The 19,517-nt window shown below is 42.1% G+C and overlaps 1 protein-coding gene across 1 annotated transcript in view; it reads left to right on the top strand.

Moving 5' to 3' along the window:
- The first annotated feature begins 504 nt into the window (after positions 1 to 504).
- The window catches only part of LOC108794609 (complement C3-like), a 66,969-nt gene continuing 47,956 nt past the window's right edge, over positions 505 to 19,517 (top strand). The window contains exons 1-14 of the mRNA XM_018565689.1: positions 505 to 589; positions 971 to 1,069; positions 1,616 to 1,686; positions 2,734 to 2,822; positions 4,971 to 5,050; positions 8,547 to 8,634; positions 9,228 to 9,326; positions 10,095 to 10,317; positions 10,410 to 10,535; positions 12,207 to 12,327; positions 13,685 to 13,800; positions 16,383 to 16,529; positions 17,190 to 17,390; positions 18,571 to 18,774. Of these exons, the coding sequence (XP_018421191.1) occupies positions 505 to 589; positions 971 to 1,069; positions 1,616 to 1,686; positions 2,734 to 2,822; positions 4,971 to 5,050; positions 8,547 to 8,634; positions 9,228 to 9,326; positions 10,095 to 10,317; positions 10,410 to 10,535; positions 12,207 to 12,327; positions 13,685 to 13,800; positions 16,383 to 16,529; positions 17,190 to 17,390; positions 18,571 to 18,774 (1,749 nt within the window). The remainder of the gene's footprint in view (positions 590 to 970; positions 1,070 to 1,615; positions 1,687 to 2,733; positions 2,823 to 4,970; positions 5,051 to 8,546; positions 8,635 to 9,227; positions 9,327 to 10,094; positions 10,318 to 10,409; positions 10,536 to 12,206; positions 12,328 to 13,684; positions 13,801 to 16,382; positions 16,530 to 17,189; positions 17,391 to 18,570; positions 18,775 to 19,517) is intronic.

Here is a 19,517-nt window from a genome sequence, read left to right as displayed (position 1 = left end):
CAAGAGTACTGTGAGCCCAGGGTGCATGATGAAGCACCCATTGGGAACCAGTGCATGACAGTCTTGGCTCTAAGGAAGGGGGTTGAATGACATTAGCTGTTATTTGACTTAGAAGAGACCAGCAGTGCTAGGTGGATGAAAGAAACAGAGGCCAGCTCTGTAGTGTGAAGAGGGTAAGTATTGCTTGGCCACATTTTTTTAATAGAGGGAGGGGAGCCCATAAAAAAGATCTGATTTTACCATTGCCTGTGTGGTATCAGCTGACACCTTCATCCAGAAGCATAATCATGCCATACATGCTTCTGTTTCTGCCACATACTTAAAAGTTTATGAAACTTTTTTATTTTATGCCAAACAAGTACATCCTAAAACAAAAATCAGACACACATTAATCTCAGTCTTCTATCTGCTCTGCTTTACTTTCAGATTCCAGAACAAAATGAATTTATAGACCCTACAAAGAAACAGTTTGTCTCAGTGAGTGTAAACTCAATGGCTTGCAAGATGGAGAAAGTTGTCCTGTTGTCGTTTAATGCTGGACATGTCTTTATACAGACGGACAAGCCCATCTACAACCCGGGCTCAAAAGGTAGTTTACAAAATCAGTCCGCTGGATAAAGGCATTGATCACTTGATTGAAGTTTATGTATAGCCCCAAATTTGTTTTAGCTTTAGTGTAAAGTAGGATTAGAAAACATGTCGGATTGGCATCTGTGCACCTGTTATGTATATTCACTCTTTATATTTGTCCTGGTGACCTATGACACAGAGACAGAAATTTATGCTATGGAGCAGGAATAAAGGGAAAATCTTTCAGTGGGCCATCTATCCTGGAGACTCACTTTCTATACTTCCTGTTGCATACTTCCTGTTGCATCTCCATGTAAATCTCCCCAATGGGGCAAAGCTAGGCTGACAGTCTCTCTAGAGCCTCCAAAATCTATGGCCCGGTGTGTCTTCTGTGTCCCAGGTATATCAACTGCAAAACAGTGTGGCAGTATTTTCCAGGGATGCAGCGTAGGCTCTCGGGTGCTTCGGGGGACTGAGGCCATAGAGGAGAAGGGGAGAGGTGACCACACTGTCAATAAGTTGCAGGATAAGGGCCGGTATTATCAGCCCCAGCTTTGTGCCCCATCCTGCATCCTAACCAGCCACCATGTTATTTGCTTAGGGTGTTGTGAACGTGATGTACCATTCCTGCCCATGCTTGCTGGACCATGTGTCTAATCATTTGGACCGTGACCGCAAGGTCCACATGGTAGAGGGCAGGTATGGCTTTCTGTCAAAGAAAAATTATAGAGTTTCTAATTTTTTCCATTTCACTAAACAAATGTGGCTTAAGTGTTGTCTGCTTTCTCCTTAGAGAGATCTCTATCCAAAATTTAATTTCCTTGCTCTATTGCAAATTTTATTTTAAGATAGAACCTGAAGAATATGGGCTAGATCAGAAGAAGGGAACGCTCACCTCCCTCTTGTCCTAGAAGTGGGACAGATCGCTATAAGGGGGCTGGGTGTATTCACATTTGATGAGCCTGTGGCTGACATTATCTCCCAGCATCCTGCTATATTAAAAAGAAGCAGAATTTAATGCTTTGTTTCTTCTCTTGTTTTCTAGTACTTTATTGGATATTTGCCATGGACTACAAACTGAAGCCAAAGGAAAGGCCTCTAAAAGTTGAAGTTTTGGTAAGCCTGAGTCTAATTTTTCTGTTAAACAATTTTTATGTATTTATGCATGTTTACATTTACTAATCTGTTTAGTGCCATGACCCAAAGTTCACTGGCTCTACACCCCTGGTCCGATACTTCTAACCATGTTCCAGTATTACTCATTGTCCATCCCTGCTCTGAGTTGCATAGCCTTTGTTCAGAAAGTGCCTTGGCGAGTCCTTCTTATTTTGCTTATACTGTATGTGCGTGCCACAGCCCCATTCATTCCTATAGGTATATGATATCTATGATATATTCCTATAGGATATATACTGTGTGTATATATACTTTGTGTATATATATATATACATATATATATATACACATATACATATATATATATATTAGGGCTGGTAATGATTAAAATTTTCGTGTTCGATTAATCGAATTTTTTTAATCGATTCATTTTGATTAATTATAACGCACATACAGATCCAACTACATTGGTCTATACACATACAGCACAGCAATGAAGTAATACAATTAACTAGGATCACACTAATCCAGCACGTTATTAATTTAAACATAAGTATTAGCTTAATATTTGAAGTAGCAGCAGCATTCCATTTCATGTAAGGACCTGATTGCAACATAATATCAGTAAATTTCAATGGGCACATTTCTGGGAGTGAGATGGGGGGGGGGGGGGGTTTAATGGAGAGCCACATAGTGCATATATATAAGTTTAAGATAAGACAGAAGCTTGGTGCTTCTTGGGCAAACTCACTGACCCAAGTAAAACGCCCAGGTGGGAACCATGCCCATAGGCAATAATTTGTTTTCACATGTTGAGCGTTTTACAGCGCATAAGAACGCGCTGTAAAATGCCCAGGTGTGAACCCAGCCCCAAGCAGTTGAACTATGTCTGCACATCCTGTACTTCTTTGATGTCTAAAGTCATCTGTTGTTCCTCCTTGAAATGCCTGAAATAATCTTTTATTTTTGAATGGTTTTACTTGTACATCGACTTCATGGAGCTGCATACATTTATAGCCTAAACATTGCTTTGTTGCATTTTTACAGACTCCGGATAATATCATTGTGAAGCAAGAATCAGTTCATGTTAACTCCGGTGTGGTTGCAAAAGCTTATCAGCTAACAGAACCAGCCAGGTAAGAGGGGTAATTGGTGTGTGAAAATAGATTATTTGTGTCTTTAGAAAAAGCATCCACTAAGAAACCAAAACCATATCGTTGCAGTTAGCAGAAGATTATACAATTGTCAATGTTATTTTGCTGATCAAGGATCTCTACCCTGACCCATGAACTAAATGTCCAAGGAACTGCAAAAAAAAATCCTGAACAACGAGGAGTAGAACTAATACCATAAATGTTTTACATATTCTGAGATATCAGATGGGGGAAAACATCTAGATTCAGAAATTGCTGTTGACTTACATGACTGATGGATTTGTCAATTTCGACCCCTTCATTAGGTTCCCAATAAACACATAGACTGTGCAACATGGATTTCAATGGCCGCAGCAGCCCTTATATGTAACCATATAACAATTATCCTGTTCCAATCACAATAACCCGATTTGCTAGATCCACCCCCTGTCACTAGCCACACTGGGGGACAGCTCCAGAACTAACTATTCCTGACTTACAAATAAGCCAAGCCCCCATCAACAGCTGACACCTGTGGGTGAAGTACCATACCACTAGATGCCCCCCCCCCCTTTCTTTGTGTTTGTCTCACATTTTACAGACCCCGTAAGCCACCAAGCTGCTGCAAGAAATACACACACATACTGTATATATCATACATAAAGTATATAGCCCAACTGCCATCAACATTGGATAAGAGAGGGCAGGTCAGGTGGGACAATCATATCCCTTTATCAATTTGCCAGAAAGGACTCTGAGCAGCCCCTGCAGTACCTACCCATGAAGCTCCTCCCTACCACCTGACCCTCATCCTCCAATAAGGTTAGATCTGCTGTTCAAACTTTAACCCCTTCCCAGGGAAAGTTCCTCCCACCAGTCACATAGCCCCTTTGCTTATTATCTCTGGGTCTGTCTTTATGTGTATTTTAAACTCTGAGTTCCGTGTATGCAAGAGGTCTTCAGCTCCTTGAGAAGATCCATATAACAAAATATAGAGAGTATTTTACTTTTTTTCTGTTCTGTTTTATGCCTGTATGGGCTGTTATAACTTCTAGTAGGCACAATGTGAAATGATAAATTGATCTCAGCTATGTTGTCTATCTATAGTGGTCTCCACTCGTTATCCATCTGTAATCCGAGCTTTCAGACACTAGTTGTTTTCAGCACAGGGTTTCTGTCTAGTGTTTGCAAGTATCAGACCGGTGTTTTCCTATGAAAGCAAATTGAAGGTTTGCTTTACTCACAGCCCCCTCCCAAATACAAATGGCTTATTGAAGTGAATGAAAAATAAAGTTGAAAAACGTACCTCGGCGTGCCTTCCGATGCTCCCCGGAAGAGCTGGGCAGTCAAAATCCAATGAGATTGTTGTCTTGCAGTGGTATGCAGCATATTTTTGTGGAATTCCAAGCACCAACTCTCAGGAGGGGCAACAGTAAGGCACGGTGATATTACCCATGCCTTCCGGAAGCCAAAATTAGTATTTCTTTTCTTTTTTTTTTGGTACAAACCTTTTTTTTTTCAATGTTTTTTTAAGCCATTTGTATTTGAGGCTGTGATTAAAGTAGGCCTTCCATTTTCATGGAACGTTCACTTTAGTAAAGTTTTCCCTACACTTAAGTACTGCTCTAATGTTTAATTCTCTGCTACCTGAACATCTAACACCTAACCTAACCCTTAAAATGAACCCTTGACATTTAAACCCCCATTCAACACTAAACATGTAACCCTTAACACGCTCTTTAACACATAAGGGTCTATTAAACAATGTGCACTATAACATGACATGTGCATTGCATATGTCCTTGGGTCACCTAGCCAACCAAATCCACCCCAAACTCCGCCACCTCTATTTACAAACGTTTTCACACAAGATTCACACAACTTTCAACCAGTTTTCATGCCTTTTCCAACTGAATCTTATTAAAAAATGTGTGCATACAAAATGTGTGCATATGTAGTGAAAGATTCTGTGAATCTTTTGTGAAAAAATGATAATTTGACCTCCTAAAATGCATCTCAATGTTATCTCAATGAAAAAAACATGACCATAGAAGTATGGAAAGCACATTCCTAAGCTTTTGTAAATTGTTCTGAACGAGTATTGTTCTTTGAAGTAAAGATCATTAATTTCTTATCGCCAACTACCCTTAGCCTGGGGCTATGGACTATCACTGCGAAGTATGAAGATTCTCTGCATAACTATACCACGCATTTCGAGGTGAAAGAATATGGTAAGAGAATTGGATCAGTGCTATGATTGCATAATATCTGAATAGGGGTTCCAGTAGAACCTGGTGAAAATGTTATCACGAGCTGAGTTCCCGGCAGACATAAAATACACAAATGAATGCAGCTCTTTATTCATTAAAGGAGAACTATGGGGTTATGGCTTTTCACCATAGTTCTCTTTAGGGTAACGGGAGGACACAAACTAGCGTCCTCCCTTCACCCTAGGCTCAGTATACCGCGAGCTACAGACTTACAGCTGGCTCTGCCTATCTAGAGGCAGAGCCAGCTGTACCCGCCCCCTCCCCCGTCCGTTCCGCCAGTCAGCGCTGGCAGATCGGAGTGGGGAATCCAGCCCCTCTCGATCCTGTCACGGCTCTCTGCCGTGACAGGGTCGAGAGGTGAGCGAACGCCGGTATGTGTTCGCTCACCTCCCGATCTACTGAGCCAACCTGTGACAGTCTCATTGTCACAGGTCGGCTAGAACTAGTTCTCCTTTAATACATCATACATTTTTTGTGTGTGAAATGCAACAAGTGTAAGAAACTAAATTGGACTTGTTATTAGACTTTAGCAATCACCTATAATACAGCAATTAGCCTGAGAGAGGGAGGTACAGGACTGGAAGCCAATCAGGTGTGACAAAACAAAAATGCTGATAAGGAAAGAAAGGAAAGAGGTAATTGAGGTATGACTTCATTGGTCTACTGCTACTCCTGTCCAATAAGCCAGCTGGGTGTGGAGAGAGGACACTACTGCATTCACTAAAAATGGTGTCATAATCCAGGTTGTGCTCAGGGCCAGTGCTAGGTTTCCTGCCTACACAGGCAAGGTGCATTTTTGCGCCCCCCCCCCACTCCCCGACCCTGACCCCCTGTAAAAACAGGGCATTTTGACAAGTACCCATTTGAGAGAGCTGAGGGGTGTGGTGTAAGTGTGCTGAAAATTGATGATTATTCTAGCTTTAGTGACCGAATAATCAGGATTTTATTAAAGACAGGAGGCGAATATTTTGCATAACTTTCTTTACTTGTCCAGATAGATGATAGAGCGGATGCCTCGGGAGCGTAAAAAGGCGATCACCGGTTTTAGCAATTTGGTGAAGCACCAAGGGGCGGAGCTCAGGCCGAAGGGAAGGCAGGTGAACTGCCAAAGACGGGAGTTCCAACGAAAACGGAGGAAACGCCTTGAGGCTGTTATTTTACATTAGTACAGGGCTCAAAATTTCCACTCGCCTGCTCGCATTTGGCGGGTAAAAATAAGGTGAGGGCGAGTGGAAATCTGGGTCTCTAAGTACCGGTCCGCGGGCCAACTCAGGCCCGCAAGCCGGTACTATGTGGCCCGCAGCCAGCTGATATGTCAGGCACACGGTCGCAGACTAGCAGCTCCACGGTCTGCATCTGTGTCGGATGCAGACCACAGAGCAGCTCCTATCAGCTCTGGCTTCCTTCGGCCGTACCTCTGACAGTTCTGAGCTCCGGCCGAAAGAAAGAATGTATGCAAGCAGGATCGATCCCTGGTTATCTGGGGGTGCTTAATGAGGTCTGCTGCAGACCTCTCTAATAACCCCCAGATAAGCAGGGATCGATCCTGCAGTGCTCACAGCCTCCTCCCTGCAAAGACGTGAACAGGTGAGGGGATGAGGGGGCAGGGGGGTGTTTGCCCATACACCTTACAACCATCGCACGACTTTCATTGTGCGATGGTTGTAAGGTTATTAATATTTCGTACGATCTGCCCATCTTGGACAGGCAGATCGTACTTGCGATCATCGCAAGTCCTCCCTGCTGAGGGGAGGGCTTCCGATGATTGCAGCACTGAGCGGGCCAACCCACCAAAAATCGTGTGATTTTCAGCAGGTTTTCCAGCGCGCTCGGAGGACAAAAGACGTGCGACCTTACAGTAGAAGCGGTCGCACGCTGCCCATAAACCTGCCGATTATCGTACGATCGCGGGATCGCCCACAACTATGGTACGATAATCGGCAGGTGTATGGGCACCTTTAGTGTATGTGTATCATAGGCCCCATTCACACCTACAGTATATTTCAGGTGTGATGGGCAGATTAGGGATTCCTGCTGCAGGAAAATGCAAGTTCCTAACGCAGGAATCCCTAATCTGCCGTTTACAAGCAGCAACTATCATAAGATAAGAATTATCATAAGATTATTTAAGAGGGTGCGTTTAGGGGGGGAGTTAAGGCCGGGGCAGGGTAAGGGTTAGGTGGGGCAACTGGTGGCTAGTAACTCTTAAGGCATGGCTAGTAGCTCAGAACTTTAAATTTTGAGCCCTGCATTAGTAGACACTCCTATAAGGTCAACAACCCATAGGCGTGCTGAAGCGTTTTTGATATTTCAGTGGACAGTTTTCCTAACTGTATCAGTATTTCCAGATGACCATGCTTTACAACATAACAACCACCTTGTTATTTAGTACAATGAAATCACGATTTGATAAATATCACACATTCAATTAATCTTATCCCTTTCATGTGCCCAGTCCGGCTGTGGTGCATTATGGCATAGACATGTTTAGTATCAAACTGATTGTTAGTCTCTGATACATTAGTTATATAAACATATATCCAACACAGTCAAAGTTACTTGTAGATGTTTATTGTGTAGTTGTATATCGGACAGGCATGTTTCCACTGTTATTAGTAGGGCTTGGATTATGAGTCATTCTGCTTATGGGTTCTTTGACATCCAAATGGCCACTTACAACTGGACTCATTACCAGGCTGTAAAGATTCTGTGCTAAGCAGGATTTTTGATACGGCTAGAATTTTTACAATAGTTGAATGGTATTTATTATTGTCTGCTTGGGTCTTGAGCTGAGATGTGTTCTAGTGTGGGATGATATGAGATGTGTCTCAAAACTCTGCCTGACCCAACACACAAGATTTATATGTAATTGCCCTTTGCTGACTTCCAAATATTAGGAATTTGGAGAATTGAGGGTGGTGCTGGCACCATGCTCAGCATGAATCCCTCTTCTCCCCATTCGATTTGAGGATCATCGAACCTCATTGTTTTTACACTTAAGGCATTTTTTATTTTATTTAGGCAAAGCAGTGAGGGAATATAACCACTGTCAGATTTGCATTGCTCTCTGTGTGCCCTTTAGCAAAATTCATTCCCTCAAATTGTCCTGATCACCAATGTCACTTGTAACTAAAGTGATGGTAAGTCTAAAATTTTGAGTTGCCACCAGAAAAGGAATTGAAGGGAAATCTTATACTAGTGACACTTATTCCCATGAAAACTGACTAAAAGGGAATCACATTGAAATTCTATTCTCTCACAACCTGTTGATTCAGCAGAATAACAAGTAAGGGGAAATCTCCCTAATGAGAAAAATATGGCAAAAACCCCCCAGAAAATTGACAGAGGTTTTACCCTTCCCTACTCTATCCAAAATAAAAAATATATTGAATTTAGACATACTTTAATCACTTTGCTTTTCCTGTTTGATTATTGATTGATTTATTTTTTTCTGCAGCCTTGCCCAGCTTTGAAATAAAACTGACACCACACAAGAAGTTCTTTCACATTAATGATAAAGAGTGTGAAATTGGGATGCAAGCTCGGTGAGTACATGGAACATAGTTTATATTTCTAGTTTATGATGCCTGTGTGTGTTCTAGTGATCAGTGATCTCTATCAGGGGTACTCCAATACCGATATCGGTATTGGTGCTGATACTGGGCATTTTCATGGGTACTCATACTCGTGAAAATGCCTTGATACTAAGCGCTGATACCGGTGCTTTCAATTTTTAAACACAAGAGACTACTGCAAGATCCCACTCCTTCTGGGGACCTTGTGGCACTGCTTACAGCCAGCCACACATCTTCTCCTCCTCCTTCCTGTGGACCTCCACTGCCTGCCTTCAAACCCCTGTTGCGACGACGCACAGCCCTCCTACCGTACCACCCCAGATAGCCCTGGTGAGATGCGGCACAGCCCTCCTAATACTCTGTGCAACCATGGCGAGACACCGCACAGCCCTCCTAACACCCCGCACAGCCCTTGTGAGATGACACACACCCCACACCTAAAGCTTTGTTACCTTTTGGTGTGTGATTTTTGTATTTGCACTATTCTTGACATTTTCATTGCTATGATGTAAACAGTAAGACTTTTGCCGGTGTAATCCACGTTTTCCTTCATTTATTTTTAGTTACCCAGGTGGAATGTCAGTCAACGGAAAAGCATTTGTTGTGTTCGGTGTGAAAACAGAAAACTCAATGAAAAACCTACAAGATTCCTTGAGAATGGAGTGAGTAAGATTTGTATAACTATAAACATTATTTTTAGAACATGTAACTTTGATTCATGTGATTCTTTTAGACCCCGTTCACACTGTCATTCTGCATTAATGTTAATGCACCTTCACAACACACTTGCATTGCAGCTCAGTCCGATACACTGCAATGTACTTATGTGCATTGCTTTGCTTTGCTCTGCCAAAAATGCTGCATGCACCTTTGGTGAGATAGGCAGTCCATCCAAATGTCCTAATGCAATGCACATTAATGATTGTGTGCTAACACAGCGCAAAAATGTGAACCAAGTCTTAAGTGTAATGTTTATTATGTTGCATGTAGAGTTCACATGCTAAATGTAGAGTTTACACCCTAGTATACCACATATATCCTCCTTTCACATCATACTTACCCAGTGACCTGCCAGATTAACTGGCTGGACTTCCATTTCTCAATTATAGAAACATATTACTAAGATAGAGTGAATCAAGAGATGGGCAATAAAAATGGTGAAAGGTCGGAGGGATAAAATATATCAGGAGAGTCTGGGGGAATTTGATATGTGTGGTCTGGAGGAAAAAAGGGAGAGGAGGGAGATGACCGAATCCTTCAAATACATTAAAACAGTAGTAAACCACTACGTCCTGATTAGGCTTTTCCCATATTGTGTATGTATGCTTTGCATTCTTGTACATTATGCAGCCATCTCCACCGCCACCACTTCCGAGTTGCTTGGGAATCTTCTTAGGGCATAATTACCTTACAAGGGCGCCCTTCTCTAGCACTCTTCGACAAATCCTCTGTCTGCTGCTCGACTCTCCACCGCCGCCATCTCCACCACCACCCCTTCTGAGTTCCATGGGAATCCTCTTCGGGCATTGGATGGCCATTCATGAAGCCACTCCTGCTCATGCACACCGTTGCTTCATCCTCACCAGCTTCAGGCCCATTCACAACATTTTGTGTCCACAAGAATACAAAATCTCCAGAGGAAAGAGGAAGAAGGTTTTTGGCAGAAGACACATTGCATGAGCCTTCTGCCAAATATCCCAACTTCCTAGGAATTCTTTGTTTTTTAACTTTTCTTCTACTTTAAGGGTGTAAATAAAGTTCAGGAGTTCAGTATATTCAGTATGAAGCTAAGATCACAAACACGAGGTCCTGACCTCAAACTCTCAGGAGGAAAGTTCAAAGCTAACCTTAGAAAGTATTTTACCGAAAGCGTAGTTAGTTGATGCTTCGAACAGACCTTCCAGCAGAGGTAGTGCGTCAGTCAACAGTAAGTCAATTTACAAGAACTCCCTTCCCTATACACACAAAAAAAAGTAAACTCACTGGGTCCTTTTCTGCCGTCTCTATTTTATGTCTCTATGTAATTTAAAACTGATTTAAACTGCAGGCTGAATGCACCTTGACCGTCGACACAATCCCATACCGTGATTCCATGTTATGGTTTTATGACTCAGATTTGAACCAACAAAGTCTGAAGGCAAAATATATTACTATAGAAAATATATAAAATAAAGAACATTCCTTAATCGGTATCACGTACCTTGGTGTGAGCCTGAAGTGACGAGGAAGGTCTTCCCTTGCAGCTCTCGTCTGAGCCCCACTGGAGATGGAACAGTAGTTCTACAGACAGAGAGGGGCTGGTATGACTGTTTGACACAGTGGATACGCTGATGCTGAAGACAGGATGCCAGAGGTAGCTGGTGGTCGCTGGCAGATCAGACGACACTGGTGTGAGGAGCTGAAAGGTAGTCAGGAACAAGCCAGATTGGTAACGTGCGGTCAGCGTGGAACATAAGCAGGAGACAGAAGCGAAGTCAGGAGCAGGCCGGGTCATACACATTTTCGAGCAGAATGGTCCAAATCAGGAGGCAGAAGAATGGTCAGAGACGAGCCGAGGTCACAAGGCAGGCAGCAAACAGACACAGTCAGTAACACAACAGGAATCAAGCTGGGTCAAACGGATATCAGGAACAGAATCACAGATGCAGAGTACAGCTGAAGATCTCTCAAGGTGCAGATGCAAGAGCCATCTTTAAATACCCCACCTGCGCCAAGAACAGGCGTGCGCACGCTACAGCGCGTGAGCATCGTTTTTGCGCATTACTAGCACCGTAGTGCTGAATACGCACATGAGCATAGTTTCATGCAGCAATCCAGGCAATAGCTGCACTATGGGCACTGACTGATGTACCCTGACAATCGGTAGTCATAAGGTATAAAAACAACACACATAACTGAGTGTGAAAGGTGGAAAGCATCTCATCATTTTTAAGGGAAATATAGGGCAGTTTTGCCATTTCTTTTCTGTATTATAGTCAGATCTACAAAATGACATTTTATCAAATATTAGCAGGTTTTTTTTAATGACAGATAAATATGAAATATTGCATATATTCATATATTTGTTTCCAACCAGCATGTGGGACTTTAGACTCATTTTCACAAGTTTCCCAGGCTGACCTTTTCTACTTTGTTGGGAAAGCTAAGCTATATAGCTCAAACTGAAATTTACACACAAAGAATAAGATAAGATAGATAAGTTATCAGTTACCACACTAGATAGCTCAATCCAAAGTTTCCATCTGACAAAGTGAGCCTCAATGAAGGCAGATGTAAACTAAAAAACAAAGTGCACAGTTCATCATGCGTCCCCACAATCCACATTTGGTGGATTGTGGATGACTCTCTCCTGGAGTGATAAGCTCAAAAACTGTAGAACCAGCACACAATGATCTTCCAAAGAAATTCAAACTTTATTTAACATGCATCTGTACAAAGAACAACTGCTGACGCGTTTCTGCCTTACTCGGGCTTAGTCATAGCTGCTATGCTTTCATGCTAATTCTGCTTTTCTTTGCTGCTTTTCTGGCCTTAACTTCCAGATTGCTGATGGTGAAGGGAAAGCCAAACTGCATAGAAAAGACCTTGTGAAATATTTCAAGTCTTCAGAAGATATGCTGGGATCAAGCCTGTATGTCATGGTGTCTGTCATCACTCAGTCAGGTAAGGTCACTAATGAACACCCTGTAACAGAAATGTTTAAAGCTGAACTGCAGCCAAACAAATAAACACACAATTAAAATACATATAATGCAGTCTTACCTGCCAAAGGGCTTATATTTCAGCTAATTCAGTCCTATGATTTACATGGCTCTGCCAGACTTTCCAATCAGACCGGTGACTTGACTTTTGGTCACCTCACTGTCCCACAGACACTGATTGGACAGTAACTGAGCAGCAGCTCATCTGTAAGCAGGGCTTTCTCTATGGTATTTGCCACCTGAGGCAATGTGCTGTCGTTCCGGCTGGGCGTGGGTGCTGGCAGGGAATGGTCTCAGACCACAGACATGTAAGATTTGCTTTGTTCTGAATTGAAATTTGTACAAATATCTGCATATTCGGACATTCGGACGCATTCATCCAAATTTCCAAATTAAAGAAATAATGAAACCTAACGTATTCAAATTTTCTGATAACGAAAATCAGATGCATCTGATTTTTTTTCCGTTTATCATTCGGAACGAACCTTTGTTGTGAAACGTTAGCATAATAATAATAATAATAAAAAAACAAAACAGTGTGCCCCTCCCCAATTCATAGGAATTCCCCCTGGAGGAGGCAGCATAACTCTACGCCTCGAATTATCCAGAGCTGTGTTCCTCAATGGACGATAGAGAAAGCCCTTTAACTAGAATGGCCGAACCTGCCTCTTGCTAAGCTGTCCTTATAAGTTGAAATACATTTATACTAAGTTGGGTGAGGGACTGTAAGTAATTAATCAGTTGGAACTTCAAAATACACATGGTTTTTAGTGGAGATGCACTCTAGTATTGGTATCGGTGCCAATACTGAGTATTTGGGGGATTACTTGTACTCACCCAAATGCTCCGATACTTACCCCCGATACCAGAACCAGGAGATTTCCTCTAACCTGCAGTGACAAGTCATTACCCTCCACCCGGCTTCCTTATTGGCAGGGAAGCCGGCTCTTTGCTGTTTGGTCAGCTCCATGCTGAATGGCCTGGAACCCAGCTTCCCGCCCAATCAGCAGCAAGCTGACCAAACAGCATGGAGCCGGCTTTCTGGGCAATCAAGAAGTCGGGCAGCAGGTTATAACACGCTGCCCGGCTTCCTGATTGCCCGGGAAGCCGGCTCCATGCTAGCAGAAGTACCGGTGCATCCCAATTTTTTCAGTGAAAGCTTTTCACATAACAACAGACTTCTGTAAGTCTTATTATTATATTATTATGACTTCCATAATCATCAAGTCTCACCATAAAGATTTTTCGTACAACTGTAGAAAATGCTGTTTTTTTAATTACTTATCCTACCAATAACATGGCGTCTTTCTCTCCTACAGGAGTTAAAATGGTGGAAGCTATGCTAGACAATATACCTATTGTGAAATCTCCATATAAAATCTTCTTCACCAAAACCTCCAAACACTTTACCCCGGGAATGCCGTTTGACCTTAAGGTATGTCTAAGTGAGCAACAACCTGTATTATTCATTCAATGTTATTTATGGATAGAATAGCATAAGGATCGATAGGCTTTCTGCCTTTTACTTACCAGGAAAAGTTTTAGTTAACCCTTGCAGTGGGGCTACCCCATGCACTGCAAGGGTTAAGTGCTCATTTTTATCTAAGTGATAAAATAATAATGTTATACCGAACTCACCCGAAGCTCCAAGCCGGGCAGCTGTCACAGTGCTCCATTCAACCTGTCTCCTCCTCCACTGCAGCATTGGATTCTTCCTCAGCGTCCTCAAATCTATACGCTGTGTATAGACGTGATGATTTACAGGGCCTTGGACCGCTACCGAGGAGGGGAAGAGACATTGGTAGGCCCGGCCTAAGAAGAAGCTGGCTCGCAGCTTCGGTGAATATAACTATGCGTTTTTTTTTTTAACCTAGTGTAATGTTGCGGAGCTCACAGAGCACTCGCACAGCGTTTTTCCATTAACGAAAAGTCTTTATTGGTCTTTCAACAGCAGATACTCAAGGAAGTTCAACATACAATAGCTTTTCTTCAGCAGAATATATATATTGGCTAACCAATCACCGAGTTGTTCCATATACTCACGGTGTCCCAGTCATTTAATAGTTCTCTTTTGCAGCACTGCTGCTCCAGCCTCAATCTTCAGGGCGACTGTCTGGTTCCCCCAGACAACCTCAATAACGTGCCAATCCTCACAACAGCACCGTGCTGCACTGGCCTCTACACTGACTCCAGGGTGGAGCTCTCCTGTCTCCCAGGTGAGGCCCTGAACACATCCCAGCACACTCTTCATGAGGGATGTGCACAGGTGCACAATCAGGTGCTGGTCACTACCAAAGCACGGACCCAGGACTGGAGATTTCGTCCCACCCAGAGCTCTAAGAAATCTCCTGGCTCCAGGATCCCAACTAGGATCCAGAAAACCTGGAAAGGACTGAAAAGGCAGTTCTCTCCTGGTACACGTACTTTCTTCCTGGAGCCACTCAGCCCCTCTGGCTGAGAACCCTGGGTGACTTTGAGGCCACCTAACACCGTGGTATTGCCTCGCAATGCCACACTAGACACAAACGGTTCTTCTTTAAAGTATATCTAAAGCCCAAACCTTTTCTTTAGTTTTGAATAAAGTAGGGCTCAAGTTGTGTTATTGGCTTCAATGGCTTTGTTAATAAACAAAAGCAAACCTTTTTAGACTTATTTTGCCTGGAGTGCTGCATGGTGAAACTACGGGCCAAATTGTGACAAAATGTCGGAAATGTGAAATCGATATTTTTGGCAACATGGTTATTTTGTGTGTGTGTGTATATATATACAGTATATGATTAATGTTTGTGTCATTGGTTCATCAGTGATTAGTGTTTTGATCACTGGTGCGGCCTTGTCTTGAGTATAGCTTTGGTCAACAATACACAGAAAGGATGTCCTTGAGCTGGAAAGAGTCCAAAGAAGGGCAACAAAACTAATTAAGGGGCTGGAGGATCAAAGCTATGAGACAAGATCAATCAAACAATCAACAGTACAGCGCTAAAAGACTCACAATGTTACACCCAAATGGTGTTATGTTTTAAACGTGCAATAAAGTATCAAACTGAGTGTTCCAACTTGTTACAAATGTATATATATATAAAGGATGCAATGTCTGTTTGAACCTCTCTCGGAGGAAACACAAGTGCACCAATCAATACAGTTCAAGTGACTTTGACCGAGAGGCAAAAACCTTTGGCCAATCTGTTAGAAAAGGATCATGGGAGATTCAATAAAATTTTAAAGCCATACACCAGGCAAATGTATATGAAAATGTAATCTAGTTATGTATTCATTAAAATCATTTTATTTATTTAAAGACACTGTCACTTGCAGGACAAATGACAGTGTCTTTACAAAGCGCCCCCCCAACCCCCATACACTCACCTTACCTGCACACTCTCACAACTCCTACACAGCCAATGAGAGTACCTAGCACTTCCAGTTATGGGGGAGCATGTGATCTGCTTCCCCATGACAGTGCTTGGGCCTTGCAACCAATTACTAGGCCCGAACACTGTCACATGGCTATGTTGCCAACACAGCCGATCAGGGAATGCCTTTTGCAGACACTGTCACTCTGCTGTGCATGGGAAAGGTGACAGTGTCTCTTCAAACGTAGATAGTATAAAAACCTGAATCTTTCTCTATATTAGATTTCATTCATCGGGAATCAGACTGAAAAGGGGAGGGACAACAACATTAGCCTGTTAGGGTGTATTGCACTGCACAGTTCACGTGGACAGGGCTAGAATAATGGCACATTAGCGTGGTGAGGCTCCTTCATTCTCTGCTGGAGGCAGGTCAGTACCACACTGTATTGATCAACTACAGTGGAGGAAAGCGGTGTCTGGATTTAGATGTGTATTTAGCTGTTTGCCTGAAGTTTTGTTAGGTGGACTTTCTGACAGCCCATTGTTCCCCGGATTGCACTACCAGCACACTCTGGTTTACTCATTGCTGTTGGAGACATGCTGTTGAAGATTTGTCTGGTATTACAAAAATATAATATTTATGGTTTTTTTCACTTTTCATTAGGTGTTAGTAACTTATCCGGATGGGTCTCCAGCTTACAGAATCCCCGTAGTGGTGAATCCAGGAGCGGTAACAGGATTAACAGAGAAAGATGGAACTGCAAAGTTGAAAATGAACACACTGCCAAATAAAAGCTCCTTGGAAGTTGTTGTAAGTCATCTAAACCAAACTAATAACAATGTAAAAGTGAACCAATGATCTATTTTTATTACAGGTATTTATATAGCGCCATCGGTTTTATTCAGGACTTCCCATAGCATTCATTCACATCGGTCCCTGCCCTTGAGGAGCTTACAATCTAAAGTCACTGTCTCATATGCATACATACTGGAGCCAGTTTAGAGAGGAGCCAATTAATGTCTGTGTAGTGTGAGAGGAAACCCACATAAGCAGAGGAAGAACATGCAAATTCAACACAGCTAGTGTCCAGGTCCAGGCCAAATCTGGATTAAAACCTAGGACCTCAGTGCTGCAAGACAAAGGTGCTAACCACTGGGTTAGCTTAGGGGCTTCCTCAGGGATAGTGAGCAAAAATATTGACGGCTAAATTTACCTGAACCATGGTCACATCGCACCACCCCCACCCCCCTTCTGTGATCTGTGACTGGGCAAGTCCCATCAGCCACCAATAATATAGGTTGAGAGGACACTGTAGCATGCCTCCAGTACATGTTAAGCTTTTCTCCATGCTTTCGCAGCTTCAGAAATTGGGGTCTATGTAGAATGAAAAAGAATGGAAACATTTTGGTACATGTTTCACTGGTCTCATCGTGTAGTTCTTGACTTTTCTCTCTTTTTATATTTCATAAGGTTACTACAGCTAAGAAGGATTTACCTGATAGCCACCAGGCAAAGGCTACAATGACAGCCACAGCATACAAACCGCTACCCGGAAGTGAAAATTATCTGCACATTAGTGTGCCCTTGGCTCAGGTTAAACTTGGAGAAAACATAAATGTGGACTTCAATATCAGGAGCACGAATGAGAACATCCCACATGTGACCTACCTGGTAATGTGAATAAGAGTAATTTATTAGGCTGACCAGTATTTTTAATGTGTGAAAGCCTTTAGATATTAGTTCTGCACATATTTGGCATTTCATTTTTAGCAAAACCGAGTCATAAACAAAAATCCAAAGTGAAGCAAAATGACTAAACCTCTTGACATGCAAAGTAGTTTAGAGGCCAGGGCTCATACTGTAGATGAGTTCCACCTCATTATCTAAGAATAGGGATGAGTGAAATAGAGTTTTCATGTTTCTAAATATTTCTGCAAAAATATGAAGATTTCTGCTAAAATTCTCTATTTTGGTAAAATGAATTGCAGTCAATGGGGAACACCAAAATGAAGGTGGTGTATGGTTGTTTTCTAAGGGTTCAGTGGTCTTTAAATGGCTCCGGTAGTTTAATGGAAGCTCCTGGATGCCACAAAACATACCAATAGTAGTATAATTTTTTTTACATCTTTTAAAGAAAGAAAAGAACACTCAAACAAATTTAAACACAAAATGTAAAGTGACAGATAATGATAAACATAAAATATACACAATACACACAAAAAGGATAAACACCAATACAAACAACGCCACATTAAGAAAGTAAGCTACTTTTTTTCAAGCAAATTTGGTCTAAACAGCTCTGCTGAATTAAATTTAGAGTCTAAATGTAGAGTTTACTAAGAAGTGAAAACACCATATGCATCCAAAATCTAAGGGTCCCCTCGGGGACACAATAAAGTCTATTACTCGCACTTGCAGACATCTCATGTTGCAAAAATGTGCTATTGTTGTTACTTTAAAATCACTTAGGCTAGGCCAGGTTCACTCTAAAGCTTCTCTGGAGAGAGAATGGCCCTTAGGTGGACCTATCACCAACTTTACAAGCTGCCTAAATATAGGATAAGAATTCTATGCGATTGATGGAGGAAAGCATTCTTCCCTCCTCCAATGATCATTTACTTTGACTGTTGTAACATGGTGACCACACACCTATACAGCATGGATTGGCATTGGTAAATTATCCATAGACCAGGATCTTAGTCCAAGTAGACACTGACACTGGAGGGTGCTGTCATTTTGGGGTAGAAGCATGATAAAGGATTTTCCAGTAGTTGAGATTGAGATCATGGAAAATCCCTGATTAACGTTGATAAATGTATGAATAGTTCCTTCATATGTTCTCCTTCTCCAGATTTTAAGCAGGGGACGCATCGTGGCTAAAGGCAGAGAAGAATTTGATGAAGGTCAGACCTTTCGCACCTTAACATTGTTCATCACAAGTGACTTCATCCCATCTTTTCAACTGGTGGCCTACTATGTAGCAAACACAAGGGTCGGACATGAGATTGTATCTGATGCTGTCTTGGTGGATGTGGCGGATTCCTGTGTTGGAACGGTGAGCTAAGGGGTCCTGGTTGAGGCTGGAAGGCCTAAATCAGCCTAATTTGTATGGTTGCAAACTGGAAAGCAACAACTTTCCACTTTAACCCAATCATGACCAAAGGTCACTGATGTCTTGATGCCTGGTGCCCATAGGCATCAGGTAACTTGACAATAACTCTACAACTAATTTGACAATCTAAATACTTTTTCCAAGGGACTGTCAAGGCTTTTGTTCAACAAACACCCTACTTATGTAAACAGCTTATAATATTTGGTTAGACTTATCTCAGTTATTTATTTTTTCACTGCCTGTATTTATGTATTTTACTTTACTAGATGCAGCCTGTGCATGGCATAGTGACAGCTGTGCCAGCAGGCCTGTTTTATAGCACATGATCCCACATGATCACCATGATTGGCAGCCATAGTGACCACATTACCAGGAACTGACAAGAGCAGTCTCCAGCTTTTAGCTTTTTCAATGTCAATAAGAAAACATAATTTCTCAGACCAAGGAGCCAGTTCCACAAAGGCAGGCAGATTAATGTTCCATCAGCATGGGGCATTATGCTCATGAATATTAAGCTACAGAATGTGGGTGGCTTGTAGTCGGGAACGAGCTTGGAACAGTGGATCGTGCTTACTCCCTCTAGTGGTTAATGATCAATTTATTTATTTAATACAATATCTAAAATATGGAAAAGCAAACATGTAATAAATGTAAAAAAAAAATAACAAACAAAAGACCCTTAACTT

The sequence above is a fragment of the Nanorana parkeri genome, unplaced genomic scaffold, assembly GCF_000935625.1.
Source record: "Nanorana parkeri isolate BGI_ZX_2015 unplaced genomic scaffold, ASM93562v1 scaffold874, whole genome shotgun sequence".
Classification (NCBI taxonomy): Eukaryota; Metazoa; Chordata; class Amphibia; order Anura; family Dicroglossidae; genus Nanorana; species Nanorana parkeri.
The sequence above is the reverse complement of the archived record's forward strand: the minus strand, read 5'-3'. Positions and strand labels throughout refer to the sequence as shown.